Source organism: Pinus tabuliformis, chromosome 1_2 (assembly GCF_031772625.1).
Source record: "Pinus tabuliformis cultivar Carrire ecotype Pingquan chromosome 1_2, CPIR1, whole genome shotgun sequence".
Classification (NCBI taxonomy): Eukaryota; Viridiplantae; Streptophyta; class Pinopsida; order Pinales; family Pinaceae; genus Pinus; species Pinus tabuliformis.
Window position 1 is genome coordinate 1294589204 of NC_142298.1, and position 23694 is coordinate 1294612897.

Consider the following 23694-nt stretch of genomic DNA (forward strand, 5'->3'; position numbering starts at 1 on the left):
TCATATGCAACAGTAGGAGGTACAACCACTTGCCGCACTATGTCCCAAACTGATGCCTCCTCAAACATTGTCTGAATTTTCTCCTTCCAAACGGCATACTTGGATATCCCATCCAATCCATCCTCTATTCTTAAGAACATGGTCGTGACTGCTATCCAAAATTTACAAAACCAATAAAATGGAGAAATGAACTTTCCAACACACCTTGATGTCCCAAAAGTTCAGTTTGTGTGAAATTTCACCTTCTTGTCCCAAAATATCAATTTGTTGTCCAAAAATTCAATTTGTTGTCCAAACCACTGTTTGTTGTCCCAAACTATTTCCTGTTGTTCAAATTGCAATTTTCAGCCTGTACCTCTGATACCATGTTGAAATTTGATGACAAAAAAAAGTTTCCAACAATCCCAACCCTCTTTTAATTTCACCTTATCACTCCCATTCAGTTAAATGTCCTTTCCCATAAACATACATTCAACATATAGAATTCTGGAAATGAAATTTTCAAATTAAAACACACGGGACTGTCAACACATGCTGAAAATAAATATGGACATAACTAGACCAACAACATACATAAAAATACACACAGATTTTTGGTCAACTTAGACCCAGGGAAACCCCTTCAATCTTCTCTGGGGAAAACCTATTAGAGAGCTCTTCAAATTTATTCATCTTTCAAGTTCAGGAAAAATACATTTGCAGACAAAACAAATCAGCAAAATACAACTTATCTCTTTAGCCCAAAACTCCTTGAAAACCATGCCCACTTTGCCTCGATTTTCGTGCCCACGTGAAGATGAAAATATGTACTGTATGAATAAGACTGTACGGATTTTACGGATTTCCGTACTGTTGTACAGACTGTACAGATTTTTTTCAAAACAAAAACTTCTCTCGAACGGCATGCAGCTCACAGCATTCAATGTTGTTCGTACTGTACCTTTTGTTGTCTTCTAAACCTTGATTTCCATGCCCAACTTTGCCCAGAAATCACTTCTTCATCTCGCTGCAACAAATTTCTCCTTCAAAACTTTTCTCCAGCTCTCAGTCTCCTTTCTCCAATCTGCTCATGAAAAATGAATACAACCTCTCTTTTCTTTTCCCCCTTTTGTTTCCCTAAATGACTTTTCGAAAACCCTAAAATATAATGGCTCATATTCATTTAGATCAAAGGATGAGAATAAATGTGCATTTAATTCTCATATTCTATTTTTTAACTCACCCATTAAATAAAGTACCCACATTGTACTTTATGTCTAAAGTCAATTTTCACTTTATAATTTAACATTCATTTTACCACTTATAAAGTCACTTTCACTTTATAAAGTCTCACTTAGGAAAAGAATTATTTTGGACACTTTTCCCTAGGTAGAGACTAACCCATGGGAAACCACTTGTCCAAGGTACATTAAAAATCAACAGTTCTCTAAACTTCACTTTCTCTACATTTCTTGATTCATTAGTAGGCTTCTTGACTTTTCCTTGAACAAGATCTAAAACTTTGTTCTTTTCAAGAATGAGATCTATTCTCTTTTACCATGCCCTGTAGTTGGAGGCCCCTTCTAATTTGTTTTCTTCCTTCATTGAATTTGTCATTGTTCTTGTAAATAGTAGGCTTGTCTTCTTGTGTGCTCCCACTTTTAATGTCCCTTTTTCTTCCTTCTTCACCTTCACTCTGAAACCATGTTAGAAAATCAAAAAGGCATAAAGACTTTCTTTAGTTGATAATTACTTGTGATATCTTTGAATTCTTTGTATCTTTCTTATGTTCTTCTTTTATCTTAGTTAATTAAGCAATTATCAAAAACAAAATATGAAGATCAGGACACCATACGTAAGTGGACAGCCAGGGCTAAAAAACCTATATAGGGAAAACCCAATAAAGAACTCTTCCTTTAGTAATTCAATTTGAGATGGACCAAGACCATAGACCAACAGACTTTCCTCCTCCACCAAGTCAGCCTTCTAAGATGATATAATAGGTTCTCCTTATCCAGCAGCTTCAATCCAGTAATTCGACTTCCAGTTGCAAAATTTCGACCCCCAATAGCAAAAATTTGGTCTCCCAGTTACTACAGAATTTGGCCCCCTTCCAGCAGCGGCACAGATTCACACGTGTGAGAAAGAGAGAAAATTTTGACCTTTTATGCTTGAGAGAGACCTCCTTCTTCGCTATCCTTCTTCTCTTTCTTCCTTGAATTTCGCACTTTTCCTAAGCCCAAACACTGTAGATAGAACTTGTTGTAAGTGAATGACAAAATGAAACGAACAAAGTTCGTACTTCTCGTTAAATACTCCAGAAGACTTGGAATATGAAAATATCCATTGAGGATACAAATATTATTATATATAAATTGTATGAAGAATGATGATACAATGAGAATGAGGGTCCTATATATATAGCCAGGTAAGTACCCTTTCACGAACAAGCATGTCTGTAGAGACATGCCTCTTTGTTTAACTAATTATTATTTAATTACATATTATTATGATTATTATTTATTATCTATTTTTATTATTTTTACATAAATTATGTTCATAACATTGCCTTCCCCTTCAAAAATCTTTGTCCTCAAAGCTTGTTGATGAAAGGGCTTGATCTCTTTTTCTGCTACAGATGTCTTCTCGTCTCAGGACAGTCATGTTTGTCGATACAAGTTGATATGATCCTTGTAGTGATACATAAATTGCATAGAGGAAGGATCTGATCATCCTAAATTAATCTTTTGTGAAATCTTTTGATTACTGGAAACTTGGGATGAATTGCTAATCATTGGATTGAGTTGTGTGCACTTCAGTATTCTTCGGAACATAAGTTTGTTGTTTATGTTCTGAGTGATACAGATTCGTAGATTGATTCAAAATGTTTGTTATTGTGATTCAGATGTAGATAAAGAGTTATTTTGGTTTCCTTTATCATGTGTGTAGCAAGATTATGATTTACTTTAGGTTTCGATGTCGTCAAGTTGGTTACAAAATCTTCACTTGGAATTTCCTTCATTTGAACTACAACATCTTAATATGTTTTAACTTCTATTGGTTCTCATCTTCTTGAGTTGTGATATTGACTAAATCGCTATTCGTTCCAATACCAATGAAATGAACAAAGTTCGTATTTCTCGTTAAATACTCCAAAAGACTTGGAATATGAAAATATCCATTGAGGATTCAAATATTATTATAAATAAATTGTATGAAGAATGATGATACAATGAGAATGAGGATCCTATATATATAGCCAGGTAAGTACCCTTTCACGAACAGGGATGCCTATAGAGACATGCCTCTTTGTTTAACTAATTATTTTATTACATATTATTATGATTATTATTTATTATCTATTTTTATTATTTTTACATAAATTATGTTCATAACACAAATGACGTTGAGTTGTTGCCTTTAAATAGTGATTCTATTGCTCAATTTTAGGCCGACTTGTCCAGTTTTGAGACCAACTTGGTGGTGGAGGCCTAGAAGACTAATGTTAATATAAAATAAATTTATTTTTTGACAAATAATTCCCAAGAAAGGTTATTTACATTATGGCATGGATAAGGACACTTGACACAAACCCTAGAAGGCAACAATGGAGGCTTTGATCTAAAACTAATTGACCCAAGCATGAAACCCCTACTTTAATAAATCAATTTTATTAATAATAAAATTTCATTTTCTTTCCTTTGACAAATACATTATATTGTGACTTAAATATATTTGTGAAGACCGAACCTAGTTACATTCTTCAACACAAAGAACATATGAAGTTCCTAATATGTATGATGGAAAAGGAAAACTTTGGTAATATGTGTCTTGGAGATGGATTCATACAACATATGCAAGATGTTGACGCTACAATAAGCGAATGTCATGACGAAAGGCAATCATTAAGAGGTAACTTTAATTTATTGTTCATTTTGATTTTTGAAAGTATCTAATTGGGTTGTTACAAGGCTACCGAAAGTAATGTTTTAATACTTCGACTCAGCCAAGGATCGACTTCGACTCCAACTAAGTATCGACTCGGCCGGCTCGATTTCAATGACTCGGTTGTTGTAAAAAATACATTAAATATTTATTTTTTATATATAAAAAATAAATATTTAATTAAAAAAAAAAAAAAAAGATTTTCATTCATGTTTCCAAACACACAGCATTAGAATATAGATAGCAGACAACATATGATCAAAGTAGGCTCATGAATATATCCATTATATCAAAATGGCACCCAGTGCACTGTCCAATACATACATGATGATGATATAGAGATCAAAACAAAAACCCATAACCAAGGAGGCTAGAAATGGCCTCTACAACAAAAGTAAATTGCGACCAGTACTACTGGCTACTGCTAGAGGAGCCAAGATCACCTGGATCAACCTCTGGATCAGAGTCAGACAAGGGGCCCCATAGCTCCTCATCATCATGATCTCCAACTACAACTGTAGAAGTGGTATCAGTAGCAGGCTGTGCAGCAGCTGCAAGCTGAGATAGACGAGATATGCGCTTCTGTCGTGGCTGAGCAAAGAAAGCACCTGCAACTGGAGGACTTGTTGGCCCTGAAGCTGAGGCTGGTACAAGTGGATCAGGGTCTGCATTCAACTGAACATTATGTTCGAGTGATGCCTCCACCTGTAAATCCAAATCAAGATCCTCATCAGAATCAAACTCTGTTGGATGACTCTCCACTACCCAATATGATGTTGGATCAATGTCTTCCAACACAATGGAATCTGAATCAGGTATTTTGTTCAGCAATTGGTTGCGTCTGAGCCGGAGGTTGTATTGGACATAGACTAGATCATTTAACCGTTTTTTATCCAAACGGTTTCTCTTCTTCATGTGAATCCTCTCAAACACAGACCAATTGTACACCCAGTAGCACTGCAAGTTTGACTCAAAATACGAATTGCAAACTTCTGCAATTCAAGACAATGGCTACCAAAAGTCTCCCACCATTGTGCTGCAAAAAACATAGGATTGTAATGAATTAGCTCAACAAAATTACAAATTATATCTAACTTTCAAATTATAAACGATTTAACAAAATAAGTATTAAGAATTTGAAAATTGAAATTTTGGTTTACCTGACTCATTTGCATCCCTTGTAATCTTTGCTAGGTTCTTCCCAAAGGTACCTGAGGCATTGTTGAAGGTTATGGCCTGTCGGTGTATCTCTAACTGATCACACTCCAATGGGATCATGCGATCAATGCAGTCAATCAATCCATCTCTAACCTACCCCTTCAAAGCTCCTGTCTGCTTAACTTTATAATGATACCGTGGGTTCAAAAAATACCCAGCTGCATGTATAGGGCGATGGAGTTGATTGTTCCATCTTTCATCAATAATTGCCCAAATGGGCCAATACTTAGCCACTTTATCCTTGTATGCCCTCTTTATTTGCTCCTTTGCTTGACCCATAGCCTCATAAACGAAGCCCATAGCCAATCTTTCCCCATCCACCAACCGCAACACCTTAACTAGTGGCTCAGCAAGCTTCACAATCTCTGTTGCCTTTCTCCAAAATATTTCTTCATTAATTTTCTTTTTCAATTCTTTGTCTTCCTGTTTGTGAGTTGATTCCATTCTTCACTAGAAAGTATCTTTTGCAAGTTTCTATATTGTGAAAGCATAGAGTGCAATGTCAAAAAATTAGCAGCAAATCTAGTGATGGCAGGCTTAATAATATCCCTATCCCCCGTGTGTTTCCTCATCAAGCTCAAAATCCATGAATGATTGTAGATAAATTTTGTTATGCTTTTGGCATGAACTACAGTGTTTTTGACCCAATCTAATTTGCCAATATCCTCAAGCATGAAGTCTATGCAATGTGTAGCACATGGGGTCCAAAAGATGGTTCTGTGTTTTTCCTCTAACAGTTTACCAACGAAAACATAGTTAGAGGCATTATCTGTGATGACTTGAACAACATTAGCCACCCCCACCTCCTCAACAACCACATCAAATAGCTGAAACAACAATTTGTTGGCATTATGTTTTCTGGTATGACTGTATGTTACAGATGTTGTACTTGATGGAAACTCCAGTGGTAAGGCTCTCAGTTTGTTGAAAATTAAGAAGGACGCTGGCAATCGGTTCAGAAAGTGCGTCCCCGCAGGTATACCATGCAGAACCCGCGTCCAGGGACGCCGGCCAGCCGTTCAGGGGGTGCGTCTACCCAGTGCACACATTTCAAGGCAGAGAAAAGCAAGTGGGGGTTTCTTGTGTGGTATCTAGCCGACGGTTTTGTGTTTCTATGGTGTCGGCTCGTGGTATTGTTCCATGTTTTGGGGAGGAGCTTGCCTATATAAAGCAAAGGAGTTCATTTGGATTGTGCAATTGTCTTGGGTTGAATATCTTATTTGGTGAGATCTAGTCCAGATCTAAGAGGGCGAATCTTCTAATGGACTGTGATCTCTATGGCGCATGATCAGATCTGTAGATCTGACTGTTTGGGTTTGTCCTGAAACCTTCATATCATTTATATCTAAAGGGTCGCAGGTTCAGTGAAGGAAAAGTGCGCTGGGACGCAGGTACTGTAAAGGGCAAGTGCGCCGAGACGCAGCACAGTAGATAGAGACCTGCGTGGGGACGCAGGGAGATCAAGGTTCAGGTGCGTCTCTGAAGCAGAAGGACGCGGCGCGATAGTGTTTTCAGGTGCGTCTCTGTAGCGAAAGACGCGGCGCGATAGTATCTTTGGGTGCGTCCCTGAAGCAACAGAACGCAGAGCAGTCAAAGGAACAGTGCGTGGGCACGCAGCGGAGCAGAAGGATATCTGCGTGTGGACGCAGAGTAGCATAAGGTTAACGGCGTCTGGTCGCAGGCCACAGAAATAAAAACTGCGTCTCTGTTTTAAGATGTTCTGTTGATTGAATTTCTCTGTTGATAAGGTGTTCTGGGTTAGTCTGTTATTGCTGATCTGATATCTGTAGTGATCTATATCTGTTATGTACTTGTTGATCATCTGATGCTTTATGAAAAGAAGTAGGGGGTTGTAGCTCCCTTCCAGGAGTAGACTGGAAAACGAGAGAGAGAGAGAGTTGTAGCTCTCTGCAGGTTGAAGCCTGCGTACTGGTAAAGGACTGCACCAGTACAAAATCATTGTAAAAGAAGTTTCTAAATTGAAAGAAGATAGAGACATATTGCAGCAGGTGGTTTTCACCCACATTGGGTTTCCACCTTACATCTTGTGTTCTTTGGTGTGACTATCTGTTTTTTCATGCTCATTATTTTATGGTACTGACATGCTAAAATAATTCAAAGATCAAATAAGGAAGATTTATTAAATTGCTAGATAATACTGATTCACCCCCCCTCTCAGTATTATTTCCAACACAATTGTCCATCTTTTACCTTATCAGATGCATCAACTAATTTTAGAAACATAGTTCCCTGTGAGCAAAAGATAAGAAAGCTTATGATGGTACGGTTTCTTTGATCAGTCCATGCATCTGACATGATGGTACATCTCGTTCTTTCCCATGAGTTTTTGAAATCTTTCAAATACTCATTAATGGAGGCAATTTCCTTTTGCAACGATAAACCCTTATCTCATGCATAGTAGGGCCTTTGAAGCCTTTTCCAGCAGCATGTATATAGCATAAAGCATAGGCTCATAATATGGTGAACGGGAAGCATTGAAGGGGATATCAGCATCATACCACCAGAAGGGGATATCAACATCATACCACAAAAGGAAAAGGACGAAAAACAAGGAAAAGAAGAAGAGAAGCAAGATTGAACTTTTGGACCTTTCTCTCTCTTTCATGTTAGGGTTTCTAAAATGGCTGCTAGACCGAAATTGCAAAAGTTGTTGGGGAAGTCGAAGTTGCAAAAGAAGTTGGGGAAATCAAAGTTGTTGGGAAGTCGAAGTTGCAAAAGAAGTTGATGGGGAAGTCCAAGTTGCTAGAAGCTGCTAGGTCGAAGATATTGGAAGCTGCTAGGTCGAAATTGCTCATCAAGAAGGAAAGTTGGCTTGGCCTTGGAGGGGTCTTTGACAAGGGTCTTAGGTCTTGGAATTCATCATCTGAACATTCTATAAGAAGAGAAGAATTCTTGTGGGTTTTCCTCTCAAGAGGAGAGGTTTTGGCACTAGCTTGCAGCCTATATTTTGTGTCCTCTTGTCTCATTGATCTTCATTGTTTGGTAGTTGTTTGATGATAGCAAACACAATAATAATCAAGAGAAAGAAGAAGCTAATCAAGTTAAGTAAAAATACATCACAAGCAATTATCAAAGTAAGAGAAATCACCTAATTAAGCTGCCCGTTGATTTCTTACCACTAAGCAGAACGGATTCTGCATCCTGCAGAAGCAACGGCAGTAGGGCTAGCTACTAAAGAAGTAAATGGTGAAGCAGCCTCTGGGAAGAAGCTGACCTAGTCAGGAAAAAGTACACCTGGTTCAGTCCATTACAATTTATCATATCGTGGGGTGAAGCCTTGAGAACTAATTCTACATACTACGTGGAAAAGCACGATATCAGTGGTAGGTCGATATCAGTGACAGGTCCCACAGTGCAGTGCACCTCTGCCCAAAGGTGTACTGAAGTTATAGGTATTCCAAGCTCCAGCTTGATATGTAATGCCAATTTTGCGATTAATAATAACTCTTTTTATATAAAGAAAAAACCTTTTCAATATAAAAATGAAAAATGCCCATCAGAGGCAGACTGAGTGGTGTTGATGCTGCCCTTCTTCGTTGGAATCTTGGCTAATCCGATAGGAAGGTTTGTGGGCCATTCTATCAGGCCAAGGGGTTATAATGGCAGGAGTGTGATGTGGCCAAGGGGTTACAATCCCCAATGGCATGGATGATAGTGTGATCTAGTTATAATTCCCCCTTGTCAAGATATTAAATAATAATAATGTGATTTTAAAGGCATGGTCAAGCCAGGCACTAAATTGGTGTATGAGACTCCATTGTTTGTGGGATAAGGGACCCTCTTCTGCACAGTGAATTGATTGCTAAAGTCTATGGAGGTGTACATGCTCTACCCCTCTTTTGATTTGAACTTTTGACCTCTTAGAAGGAAACACATGTTCTTAACCATTAGGCTGACTCAAGCTGTACACACACACATATTGAAAAATATGTGTATTTGAGAAAAATGCTAAATAACAGTAAATACTCTCCTGAGAATTTATTTTAGAAACAGCAAATAGAATAGCAATTTTCACTTAGGCTCAACCACTTTAGCATAAATGATTTTCGTCTTGCCACAGGAGGTCCTTATTTCAGAAACTGCTTCTGTGAAAAGCTTGTCTAAAAGTAACCAAAAGGTTATAAGGTTTTTCTGCTCCATGATGAATGAAACGTGCATCTGTTATATAGGCAAAATTTCTCGTCTATGTTCACAGTGCATTTGGAGAAAATGAGTTTGCCAACATCAAACAAAGAGACGTGAATTAAGGGAGAAATGAAGCATAAATGATTAAATAATGAAAATGAATAAAACCATAAAATATAAATGACAAATATGATCTGAATCTTTCGCAGACTCAAAGTTATAATGACAATGCACATTTGAAGCAGCAAGAAAACTCGAGTCCCACAGGCTCCGCCATTGACTAATCAAAGTGTGAAGATCTTAGGCTTTGGTTTTTTTGAATGCATTGACCAGATTCTTTCTGAAAAGCATAAAAGGAAATCCTGAATAGAAAATGCCAGTTTTGCATGGGAGTTACAAAATGCAGATGACCAAAAATTATTTGATTAGTCCCCAAAACTTTTATCTTCTAATTTATGAATGAGAGACAAAATGGTAAGCAATAAGTGAGATCAGATCAGTAATGTAAAGCTATTGCATTGTAAACACTAATAACACAGTAAACATCATTTCATTTTTGTCATGTATATTTCCACAGTTCAAACTCAAGGGGACACAAGGAATAAGAAATCTGAAATAGAAATGATGACAATAGACAAAGGACAATGATAAGAGAGTTCTTACCTTTTCCACATTTACAATCATGGCAGCATCATCTGAGCGATCCTTCGCTTTGTCAAAGAGATAAGTAACCCTAGCATCCACCTGCCCATTTGCATGCCATTGTTTTACTTCTGCCTCTATTATATCAGTAATGAAAGTAAAAATCTCTTCTCCACTTGCTTCAGACCCAAATTTTTGAACCTGCAGTGAGGGAACAAAAGCAACTTTCCATTCAACGACTAGCATTGGTAGAAAGCACCATACGACAAATCTTTTAGTCTATTGAAATGTGTATGGCCCAAAATTGAATCCTACCCACTGAAAACACGACACCAAAACTCAAAAAAATAGAAGCCACTCATCCAGCATAAGCCTCATTTTTTTCTATCGTTTTGTAGAATTAAGTATATTCCTTGTTCGTTTTTGTTTGTAATTCAGTTTGTTGTCATCATTGTTTACACGGTCAAAATTTAAGGCTTCAATAAATATTGTTAACGAGAGCACAAGGACAACATTTCACATCCATATTAGCTAAAAGGATTCCATCCCAAGATAGCCTTGGAATCTCTTGCTCTTTTACATGCTTTAATGCCTTTTTCAACCAGGTAATAAAATTTCCTTAGAGGTGTCTAGCATAATCATATCACTCAGTTAAGCAAGTGCACTCTTTCTTTCTGAGGCAAATACTAATCCAACTAGGTTCCATTTCCTCATGTCTATCTTTTCTAGAGAAAGTTGTTGCGAGCATGAAGAAAATGGTCCATAGTCCAACATACTATACTTAGACACCTGGGGGCTACTTGAACCCTGGCAAAGGTTTTAACAGTACCCCATTTTTGCCAACCTGTCAAGCCCTCTTCAAAGATTTAAGGGCTTATGTACCTCAACTCAACATTGATGTGGTACATATAGTCGATTTAACATGGGAGCAGAGAGATTTGAAGATTGTATTACTTCTAAGTAAAAAATTGTTGAGAGGGAATACTGGGAGGTTAGATGCCATCCAAAGCTGCTATGGGTTTTCTTAGAACAATTTCTTCTTTTTTAGGAGGGGCATGTGTGGGGGTTAGTTGTTGTTTGCATTCTAGCTTGCGATTTTCCTTTGGATTCAATTAGGTTTTATAATTTTAAGCTGGAGTTTTTTATTCCCTTGTGAGAGGGAAGTACATAGTGTGTTAAATGGAGTTAGAGGAGGAAGGGTTCAGCTAAATTTAGAGGTGCACTAAAATTGGCAGAGGGACCCACAAATGGGCCAAAGGCGCAGTTTTACTTTTTCTCATTATTTTGACTTAAATTTTAATTTTCCTATAGTCAAAATGTGAAACGATCTCAACCATCCATTGAGATTTCATCTCAGCCATTCATGGAGTCAGTGGACCCAGGTCGACTTCAAAGGAGGGAAAAACGCACAGACTTTGCTCATTATGCACTAGACAGCTTGTGTATTCCACTTAGCAGAGAGAAGAGTGTCCAGTTCAGTGCCTATGGTTTTCATATCAGCGCACTAGGGAAGAAAGGCAGGCCGAACAGCCTCAAAGTATTTTCCAGCCAGCATACACTTCAGCAAGGGCCGCATTCAGCTGCGCAGGAGGGCCGTACAGGCCTGTATGAGTTCGTACAGTGCACACACAGGCAGGCCGAGTAGGAGAGAAGTGCGCAGAACAGTTGTGGTGTGGCTTAGCAAAGTGAAGGGAAGATTTCCCTCTACTTGTAATCAATTTCTGAAGATTTTGTTGAGCATAATAAGAACACACAAGTTGGCAGGTTTTCCCTAGTTGGGGTTTCCTGGGTAAATTTCTGGTGTAATGTTTTATTGTGTGCTTGTGTTTTCAAGAATTTTTTTTCCGCAGCTATTGTTCTGTTAGAATACTCAGCATACTTAGAAAATGTGTTTGGGAGCTCAGTTTTCAGTTCTTTCATCTCAGAATATTTATTAAATTAGTAGTTGGGTATTAAAAACTAAATAATGGATCACCCATAAATATTGGAGTATTAAGTCTAACACTCCAATAATATTTAGAATGTTATAAATGTTTTTATGATGGTCAGTTTATATCAATAACATGTGGCCAATGTAACATTAAGATGTTGAAGTTAGGGGTTAGGTGCTTGACACACTATGACTGTTTAGGGATGTTATAAAGTATATGAGACATGGGATAAAGGCGCAGGAAAGATGTATTGTCTATGACATTAATAATAATGGTATATTTTTTATTTCTCTCCACCATCATCTTTAAGAATGCATCCACAATAAATTTATACATACAGTCAGACAATAAGCATTTTGTGCTTGTAACTTGGGTCAACTTCATAGAAATAAATGGATGCCTGACATAGTTCATGTAGAACCAAGATGAAAAAGGAATATAAAAGGCAAGTTAGTCTGTTTATTTCTAACAGGGTACACCATTCTAGTACTGTAAAAGGTTTAACTTTAGAATGATAAAAAAGTTATAAGACACTTTTAAAGGGTTCAAGAAATGTCATATTTCTACAGACAAGTTAAACATCTGAAACAGAACACATATGCTCGATCACACAGATAGCAGACAAAGAAATACAGATAGAAATCAACACCAAGAAGCAAAGGAGGAAATTCCATCAGTTTTGAAAATTAGCCAGAAAGCCCTGTTACCCACCATTTTGTGGGTGATGTCCCTAGGAGAATTTTTTCTCCATGATGAGCCTCAGCAGGCAGCTAGCAGCCCCTTGACGCCTCCTACTAGCCCATTGTTCCATTTCTCTGCCACCTGAGATAGCCATTTGGTCCCTCACCCACCTGTATTGATCGTATGTTTGAAGGTGGGCCTCCTAAATCTAATTTCTAAAGGTATGTCTTATCATTTGGTAATTGAGTATTGGGTTTACTTGTCATGGATACTTCTGGGTATGGATTGATGGGGGGATTTGGCAGAAATAGTGGGCTTAGTTTGTGCTCCTATCCCCTTGATCTCTTTTGGTTGTTACCCTTGGATCTTAGTCCTATGGGATCTCCTTTATTGACCATTTGGTTCTAGGGTGGTACTACTTGGGAAACCCTAACTTTGGGTGTGTGGTCCCGCTCCTTTATCCGCACATATTACTCCCTATCCACTCACTATACCCCCATTCATCTTTTCTCCCACCTAGGTCCACATTCCCATTTTGGGTCCACATAGGGCTAGCCTCCCTATCCCCTTGCCCCCACCTTGGGTCAGGCCTAGAATGATGCCCCGGAGGTTGAAGCAATTAAAAGAAAAAATGAAAAGCATAAATGGCCACATTTAACAGGAAATTGTACCATAAAATGCAAAAGATGGTCGGGACAAAAATAATTAACACGTGGGCAAAAGCCATTGCATGAGCTCTACCCCAATCCATGGCCATCACCCTGGTTCCATAGGCCCTAGATGAGCCTCCTCTATCATTCAGGAACCCATGATTGTCCCAACCCCTGGAGGGCAATGAACCGCCCTACCTAAAAGGGGGTAATCACCGTTATATATTACACATCATGCTCTTATCCTTTGAGCCCCAAGCAGTTAATTAAAGAAAATCCATAAAAGGCAAAAGACATATAAAGAAGGGTGAAAAAATCAAGGTCAGGGCACCTCATGTACCACGACTGCTCCCTCCTATACATAATATACCCAGGTGTGGGCTTCCCCTTATTTAACTACCCCTATGCCCCATTATGTGGCCCAAGGTTGCCCCTCTCATTCCCTATTCCATCTCACTTATGTGTCACTTGCCACCCCCATTAGAAGGGTGTACCTTGGATATACTATCCCCTCTAAGGGCTAAAATCGCCTAATTAGGTACCTCGCTAACCCCCTTTGGAGCTTGGAGACACCCAAAGTCCACTACGGAAGGGCATGCCATTATGAAGTGCCCACTTTGTTATCCATGGTTTGTAATCTCTTTTACCCGATTATTCTAAGACTGATTGTACTAGAAGCTTAGGGGACACATTGTATCTTATGCAGGATTGCAGGTGGTTTCCATTTAGGTTTGGCTTCCCTATATGGGATCCTGACCCTCAAAGGTCCACATTGGCACATGTAGGGTGTGCATAGAGAGCCATGGGCCTCCACAGCAGCTGGCAGCACTCCACAGATCTTCATGGATGTTCAGAGACTACTAGTGATCCACCTTTAGACGATGCTAACATGATTATTACATTATGCCCAGCAAGCCCCACACTCTTGGCAGGTGCCCTAGCACTTGTACGTCATGGCAGCATTCATTCCACCACTTGGGCCATTGCAGAGGATCTACAAGCATCTTTGATCCATATGGAGACCCATGGGGTCATTGATGTGCCCTCAAACCCACTAAGAGCATCACAGGTCCACTACTTGAGAATAAGGGGCCACCCCCTTGTCCATCATATTCCGAGGAATTTATCCCTCAATATGGCACTTCAAAATTTTATTGAGCCTTTGGAGGGCCCTACGACATGCACATACTATTATTTGGCCCCTTGTGAGGCTTATTTTTACATTTGTGAGCTAGTTTGGTGGGCATGTCACCAATAGGGGTTATTATTTGCACATTATTAGGGGTTAATGTAGGCCCATAGGCTAATTCAAATTCCTTAGGAGGCTATATATTGATGTTAGATACAATCATTTGTATCATCACTTGACTTGGGATCTCTCTAATCATTGAGAATTTTCGCATTTTTTCCTTGGTGGATATTTTGCGAGATGGATGAATTTTGATGTATGGATTTGGGCTACTTCTCTTGTCTTGGAGCTTTATTGAGCAAACAAAATGTTGGCTGGATATACTCTATAACATTGTAAGTAAATTTTGATTCTCTTATTCTTGTTGTTGCATACTGCTAAAATTAGGGTTGTTGTTGCATTATCGAAATGTAGAATTGAGCATGTTTTAGCTAATTTAATGTATGGGCCAATGTTATATAAATGAAATGTCCTAGAGATTTATTTATCTCGAGAAGCTTGCATCATTTGCTTTGAAGTATAAATGCTTGAAGGTCACTTTTCTTTTCTTTCTCTCAACATTGAACAAAGTTGACTTTTTGGGCCTCCTTGATCAAGAAACCAAATTCTTACTCCATATCCCCAAGTGAACTAGTCACTGATCCCTCAAAAAGGGTGATCATTTCAAACCCCTTCAACCATTTTCCCCTTTCCCCAAGTCTAGCCCCATTAGGTCACCTAGGGCATCACTTTCCCAGAAATTGACCCAAGGAAAAATTCGATCTCCTATAGGCCATTGCGCTGGTGGGTCACCTCCCTCTCCTCCAAATTTGAGGCAATTCTAACGATGGAATCTTCGAGATATCAAACCATAGCTTTAGGATCGAATTGTGCCTAGGCATCCCCAAGGCTAGACCTCAATAGGATCAATTCAACCTTTTGAAGTAAGTATTCTTGTTTGGTCCTTTCCCCTCACCTTGTCCAAGATAGGACCATCATTGGTTGCTACATTCTATCCCCGAACCTGGGTTGGGTTCACTTGGTCCCGTGTGGTCCCACTTCTCAATAAAGACTATCTTTCAAGGATCATTTGGGAATCCAAGTTTCCCAAGGATTATAGGGATGGCAAAACTTGTTCATAAACCTACCCTTTCTCCCTCGACTCTCCAATCCTCACCCCTTATCCCTGGTGGACCAAGTCCCTTGCTTAAAAGGAAAGCAAGCTCCATTCTTCACTCCATCCTTGGAAAAGGGTTTTCAGGGTCACTTCTCACCTATCCTTTGACATATATTATACGAGTGAATCCCTACACTACCGGGACTCCTCACATCGGTGAAAGTCTGTAAAGAGCAGGGACACTTAGTTGTGGTGACAGTGAGTTAAGCCTCCACCGTTGCCCTTAACCTAGCAATTGCCATCTTGGGAACCCCTTTAGGTCCTCTGCTAGTTTGAGTGGTAACAAGCCCTAGACAACAGAAATCAATAATGCAAAAAAGACATCCCAGAAACATAAACTAGAAAATTTGTTAAAATATAAATCCTCAGCAAAAAGTGGCTGAGAATTTTAGGTGTCAAGCTCCCAATAGATCCACCTGAAGGGGGGGGGGAGAGATTTCGGGCATGAGGAGTCTCCCAGACTAGTAATTTCTAAAACAGGTAGCCAAGTCATGGTGGCAATACTAATTTGGATGATGCATATCCCAAGAGGAGACCCAAATGGTGCCACAACACCATTGGAGATGTTTGAATAGGCAAATTAATTGAGGGATGATCATCAAGAGAAAAGAGAAAACAGACGACAAACACTGGCAACTATGCTCTTATGGCCAATATTCAGGAAATCACTAAATCTCAGATGTTTGAGGAAGCTCAAGGTATACCTAAATGGGAAATAGCCATGATAGCAGAACATGAGATTTTGGTAAAAAATTCAGACTCACAATCTCACAGCTCTTCCACCAGGGAAGAAACCCAATGGCTGCAAATGGATGTAAAAATTCAAGTACAAGGTAGGTGGTACACTTGACAAGTACAAGGCATGATTGGTTGCAAAGGGGTTCTCTCAACGAGAGGGAATTAATTATGAGACCTTTGCTCCTATTTTTTTGTGGGGGGCATTTTTTTGGCATCTTACACTAACGTGACATGTGGCAATCTCATGTGATGACACATGGAAGCTTCTGGTTAAGACATGTGGCAGTTCGTTGAATGGACAAGTGGCATAATTTAGGTGCACAGATGTGTCAGCAATGATATGGCAAGCACATGAGTCAACTGGGGGGGTTTCTTGAGTCCTCAAAGAGTCAAAGCACATGAATGAGAAGTCCAAAAGGGACTCATGCAATTGATGTAGGAATGAGTTAGAAGCCTCTAAGAGTTAACGAAGCACATGTATCTTAGTTTCTCAGTTCATCTCCCATTCTCTAGTGTGCATACTCTCACTTCTAGATTCTACATTCTTGTGCAAGGAACATCGTGTATTGGTTCTGTATCTGTATCCTTAGCACAATCAGCGTCTTGGTATAAGCACAATAACGCATTGTTGTGCCTTTATATGGCTTCCAAAGCTTCTTGGTGTTTCAATGCTTTCTGTGCAATGTCTTAGAAGTTTTTAGGCATTTATCTTAGTAACAAATCTGCAATGATTTTCATAATATTTGTTTCACAAAGCTAGCATTGAAGAAAATTCCACCATTATTTATAAGACAATTTTATAATCCCTTTGGCAGCTTGGTGTCTTGAATTTTTTTACAAGATGGATAGGGGAATACAATTTGTGCCAGATAATTACTTCCTAATGATTTCAAATAGTATTTATATGCCATGGTTATCATTGAATAATTACACTTCAGAAATTCTCAACAGTAAATGTTGTGGAAACAGTGAAGATCATAAAAAGGTAGCCATGTACAATAGAGACAACAAATTTTACCCTGGGAAACCCAACCTTGGGAGAAAACCCAACAACTTTTCTTTAGGAGAAATTATTGTTCAGCAAGGTTTACAAACCAACAATTTGTCTAGAAACTTGTGCCAATATTCAAGTCAAAATACCAGTCAAACCATGGCCACCTTCAACATTCAACAAAAAATTGTTTAGGGCTATCCACAGCCCTCTTTCCCTGTTTTGAGGTGCAGTCAGCATCCAACAAACCTCAACCTATCCTCTCCAAAGTTTGTGGCAGGCCCTTCAACCTGCCCTCTCTCTTGCTACCCTCTAACTCGACCTCCTTCATGCTTGGCTATGGCTCCTTGTTGCCCTCTTCCACACGAGAATAGTCCTTCTTGCTCTTCATTTTGGTATAGAAAATGAAATGTCACATCATCTATATATACTAGTAGAATGGGGGTAAATTAACCCAAGGGACACAACCTTTCATGAGTTGGGTCGACTTGATGCTTCAAAAAATCAAATTTTTATTTTTATTTTCTTAAGCCGATTGTTACCCACCACTTCATGAGTGATATGATATATCCCCAAGAAAAAAATTTCTCCATGATTAACCTCAGTCGGCAGCCAGCAGCCACTTGTAGCCTCCTACTAGCTCGTTGTGCCATTTCTCTGCTACCTGAGCCAACCATGTGGTCCCTCACCCACCTGTATTGATCGTATGTTTGAAGGTGAGCCTCCCAAATCTAAAGGTATGTCTTGTCAATTGGTAATTGAGTATTGGGTTTACTTATCATGGATACTTTTGGGTATGGATTGATAGGGGATTTGGCGCAAGGAGTGGGCTTAGTTGGTGCTCTTGTCCCCTGGATCTCTTTTTGATGTTACCCTTAGATCTTAGTCCTATGGGATCTCCTTTATTGACCATTTGGTTCCAAGGTGGTACTACTTTGGAAACCCGACTTTGGGTGTGTGGTCCAGCTCCTTTATCCACATATATTACTCCCTTTCCAGTCACTATACCCCCATTCATCATTTCTCCCATCTGGGTCCACTTTTCCATTCTGGGTCCACATAGGGCTAGCCTCCCTAACCCTTTGCCCCCACTTTGGGTCAGGCCTAGAATGATGCCCCGGAGGTTGAAGAAGATTAAAAAAAAAGCATAATTGGCCACATTTAACAAGAAATTGTACCACAAAATGCAAACGATGGTCGGGACAAAAATAATTGGCACGTGGGCAAAAGCCATACATGAGCATTACCCCAACCCATGGCCATCACCCTGATTCCATAGGCCCTAGATGAGCTTCCTCTATCATTCAAGAACCCATGATTGTCCCAACCCCTGGAGGACAAAAAACCGCCCTACCTAAAAAGGGGTAATCACCACTATATCTTACACATCATGCTCTTGTCCTTTCAGCCCCGAGCAGTTAATTAAAGAAAATTCATAAAAGGCAAAAGGCATATAAAGAAGGGTGAAAAAATCAAGGTTGGGGCACCTCATGTACCACGACTGCTCCCTCCTATACATTATATACCCAGGCGTGGGCTTTCCCTTATCTAACTACCCCTATGCCCCATTATGTGGCCCAAGGTTGCCCCACTCATTCCCTATTCCATCTCACTTATTTGTCACTTGCCACCCCCATTAGAAGGGTGTACCTTGGACATTATATCCCCTCTAAAGGCTAAAAGCACCTAATAAGGTACCTGGCTAACCCCTTTTGGAGCTTGGGTCAGGCCTGGAATGATGCCCCAGAGGTTGAAGCAGATAAAAAAAAGCATAATTGGCCACATTTAACAAGAAATTGTACCACAAAATGCAAACGATGGTCGGGACAAAAATAATTAGCATGTGGGCAAAAGACATACATGAGCTTTACCCAACTCATGGTCATCACCCTGGTTCCATAGGCCCTAGATGAACCTCCTTTATCATTCAAGAACCCATGATTGTCCCAACCCGTAGAGAGCAATGAACCGCCCTACCTAAAAGAGGGTAATCATTGTTGTATCTCACACATCATGCTCTTGTCCTTCGAGCCACGAGCAATTAATTAAAGAAAATTCATGGAAGGCAAAAAGCATATAAAAAATGGTGGAAAATCAAGGTCGAGGCACCTCATGTGCCACGACTGCTCCCTCCTACAGATTATATACCCAGATGTGGCCTTCCCCTTATCTAGCTACCCCTATGCCCCAACATGTGGCCCAGGATTGCCCCTCTCATTCCCTACTCCATTCCACTTATTTATCACTTGCCACCCCCATTAGAGGGACGTACCTTTGACATACTATCCCCTTTAAGGGCTGAAACCACCTAATAAGGTACTTGGCTAAAACCCTTTGGAGCTTGGAGACACTAGCACATGCCAAAGCCCACTACAGAAGGGCATGCCATTATTAAGTGCCCACTTTGTTATCCATGGTTTGTAAACTCTTTTACATGATTATTTTAATGACCGGTTGTACAGGAAGCCTAGGGGACACATTGGATATTATGCAGGATTATAGGTGGTTTCCATTTGGGTTTGGTCTCCCTATTCGAAATCCTAACCTCCAAAGGTCTACATTGGCACATATAGGGTGTGCATTAAGAGCCATTGGCCACCACAGCAGCAAACAGCACTCCACGAACCTTCATCGAGGCTCAAAGACTACTAGTGATCCACTTTTGGAATGATGGTGATATGCTTGGTACATCATGCCCAATAAGCCCCCACACCAGCCCCACACTCTTGGTAGGTGTCCCAGGACTTGTACGCTGTACTGGCAGCATTCATTCCATCACTCGGACCCTTGCAGAGAATCTGCAAGCATCTCCGATTCATATGGAGACCCATGGGGTCATTTATGTGCCCTCAGACTCACTGAGGGCACCACAGGTCTACTACTTGGAGAACAAGGGGCCACCCCCTTGTCCATCATATTCCGAGGAATTTATTCCTCAGTATGGCACTTCAAGACATTATTAGGCTTTTATAGGGCCCCACGACATGTACATATTATTATTTGGCCCCTTGTGAGACTTATTTTTCAACTTGTGAGCTAGTTTGGTGGGCTTGTCACCAATAGGGGTTTTATTTGCACATTATTTTATCATTAGGGGTTAATGTATGCCCATAGGTTAATTTGAACTCCTTAGGAGGCTATATATTGATGTTAGCTACATTCATTTGGATCATCACTTGACTTGGGATCTCTCTAATCATAAAGAACTTCGCATTTTTTCCTTGGAGGATATTTTTGAAAATGGATGAATTTTGATGGATTTGGGCTATTTTTCTTGTCTTGGAGCTTTGTCTTGCAAACGAAATATTGGTTGGATATACTTTATAACGTTGTAAGTAAATTTTAACGTTGTTATTCATGTTGTTGCATACTACTAAAATTAGGGCTAGTTGTTACATAATTGAAATGTGGAATTAAGCATGTTTTAGCTAATTTAATGTATGGGCCAATGTTATATGAATGAAATTTCCTAGATTATTTGTCTCGATAAGCTTGCATCATTTGCTTTGAAGTATAAATGCTTGAAGGTCACTTTTCTTTTCTTTCTCTCAACATTGGATGAAGCTAACTTTCCGAGCCTCCTTGATCAAGAAATCAAGTTCATACCCATCATCATCCTTGACTCCATATCCCCAAGTGAATTAGGCACTGATCCCTAAAATCGGTGGTCATTGCCTTCACCTTTTTCATATTTTACCACTTTTTCCTAGGTCTAGTCACCTAGGGCATCAATTTCCTGGGAATTGACCCAAGGAAAAAAATTCGTTCTCCTATAAGCTACTGCGCTGGTGGGTCCCCTCCCTCTCCTCCAAATTTGAGGCAATTCTAACAGTGGAATCTCCGAGAATCCCAAGCCCTAGCTCTAGGATCGAATTTTGCCTAGGCATCCCCAAGGCTAGACCTCAACAGGATCAATTCAACCTTTTGAAGTAAATATTTTTGTTTGGTCCTTTCCCTTCACCTTGTCCAGATAGGAACATCATTAGTTGTTGCATTTCATCCCTGAACCTGGGTTGGGACCACTTGGTCCCGTGTGGTCCCACTTCTCAATAAAGATTATTTGTCAAGGACCATTTGGGAATCCAAGTTTCCCAAGGATTATAGGGATTGAGAACCTCGTCTATAAGCCTATTCCTTCTCCCTCAACCCTCCAATCCTCACCCCTTACCCCTTGAGGACAAAGTCCCTTGCTTAAAGAGAAAGCAAGTTCTATTCTTCACCCCATCCTTGGGAAAGGGTTTCCAGGGTCACTTTCCACCTGTCCATTGACATATACTTTACAAGTGATCCCTACACTACCGAGACTCCTCCCATCGGTGAAAGTCCGTAAAGAGCAAGGAGACTTAGCTATGGTAACAGTGGGCTAAGCCTCCACCGTTTCCCTTAACCTAGCAGTTGCCCTCTTAGGAACCACTTTTAGGTCCCCTACTGGTTTGAGTGGTAACACCGACTTGGAGACATCTTTGGCATGTGAGAATACCACCCGATGATACACAAAAATCAACACTCCCTCTTAGCAAGGAAGGTATTCTCCTTAATTGCAACAGATTTCCACTTAGCTGAAATTTCTCCTCGATAAGAAAAGTTCATGAGCTTGCTATGTTGATGCATGTCTATAGATCACTCCATCTTGTAGTAGGTAATGTGACTCCTCACATGCACATCTATAGATCACTCCATCTTGGAGTAGGCAATGTGAGTATCCCGAGCCATTTACACCTTCCCAAATCAGCATGGCCCAGCCAAAGTCCTTTATGGCTCCTCAAGTAAAAGTATCAATCTCCTCTGGTCAAATCAGCATGACCCAGCCAAAGTCCTTCATGGCTTCTCAAGAGAGGATTCACCCCTAGACCATTCATCCCTGGCCAAATCAACATGACCCAGCCAAAGTCCTTTATGGCTTCTCAGGAATTTCATCTATCTCCTTTGGTCAAATCATCATGGCCCAACCAAGTCCTTACGGCTTCTCAAGAAAAGATTTGTCCAATCCTGCAATTGTCGTACGTCATTCACCCATAGTCAAATCAACATGACCCAACCAAAGTCCTTTATGGCTTCTTAGTTGGAAGTATACATCTCCCCTGGACAAATCAACATGACCCATCCAAGTTTGTTTGGCTTCTCACGAGATGGTCTGCCCAATCCTGCAAAGATATCAACACTCCCTCTAAACAAGGGAGACATTCTGCATCACGCCAAGCTTGTCTCTGAAGTATACAAACTTCGCTTTAGATAGAAGCTTAGTGAGAATGTCTGCAATCTGCTCATTTGTGGATATATACTAGAGCTTCACTGCTTCCCTCTGCACCATGTCTCGGATGAAGTCACTTGATCAAATAGTCCTGCAAGAAGCCTTCAAATCCACTTCTTACTAAACCAGGATACCATAGTTGATCCCAAGATGAAGCAACACCTCGAGGTGTTTTTCTATCCTCTACACTCTTGGCTCAATCTGAATCCATATATCCCTGCAACCTCACTTCACCAATTGAGACATATCTCAAACCATATTGAGTTGTACCACGCTAGTACCTCAACACATGTTTTGCAGCATGCCTGAGCTCAACCATAAATTGACCACCTTCCTTCATTAGACCCATCACCACAATTGCTTTTTGGTTACATTGATTGGGCACTCCCTCTAACACTGAAGCAGATCCTCCTATGGCAATCTCGGTTGCTCGCTTTGTCACAAAAACAAATTCTCCTGCCACTATTGTTGCATCTGTCACTGAAGCATACTCAGTTGTCTAGCACGGTCCCTTCATAGAAGGCATACAACTCCTAGAGACCTCCTGTCTCTAAGCATCTTGTCTGACAATCTCAAGACATGACATCCTCTTGGAAGGTTGCCCCTTCCACTTTGCCTGACTGTCAACGCCCTCGGAACTGGAAGCTTTTCCAGTCATCTAGTTTGGTCCTGGACGTCCTAACAATCTGTAACAATCCTCCCTCTTGAACATCAATTACTCCTGTTGAATATATTGTCGAGCCCATGAACCTGACCATCTTGCAACTAGAGCAAAATATCTCCTCATAGTCCACTCCCTCTTTTTGGGAGAAGCCTCGTGCCAAAAACTTGCTTGTATGCAGCCATTTGTTGTGTGAACCATCGTCTTGGCAGCCTCCACAATGTACTTATTCTTGCTTTCTGCAAACTCCATTCAGAAGGCCATGGAAGAAAAAATCATACCAAGCAAAATACAAGAACAAGAGACTGATCAAAAATAAAAAATAATAATAATCAAGGGAGAAAAATATGAAGTACTTGTCTCTTGATTTAGGAAGAAAATGTTGAGAATCGTCAACTCCCTTTCTAACAAATTTGTGACTTCTTTTGAGGCGGATGCTCATCGTCATTGTCATCAACATTGACTGTTGATGTATGCAGCTTTCTCTTCTTTTTCTTCCTAGGACACTAGGAGGCA

At 40.0% G+C, this 23694-nt stretch overlaps 1 protein-coding gene across 2 annotated transcripts in view; it reads right to left on the reverse strand.

The window, feature by feature from the left end:
- LOC149210963 (U-box domain-containing protein 70-like) overlaps positions 1-23694 on the reverse strand; it is a 156769-nt gene that overhangs the window by 66998 nt on the left and 66077 nt on the right. For both annotated transcript variants that reach the window (XR_016252975.1, XM_089396837.1), the window contains exon 5: positions 9952-10131. Coding sequence is in view for 1 of the 2 variants with exons in the window: in XM_089396837.1 (XP_089252963.1) it covers positions 9952-10131 (180 nt within the window). In the remaining variant the exon portion in view is untranslated. The remainder of the gene's footprint in view (positions 1-9951; positions 10132-23694) is intronic.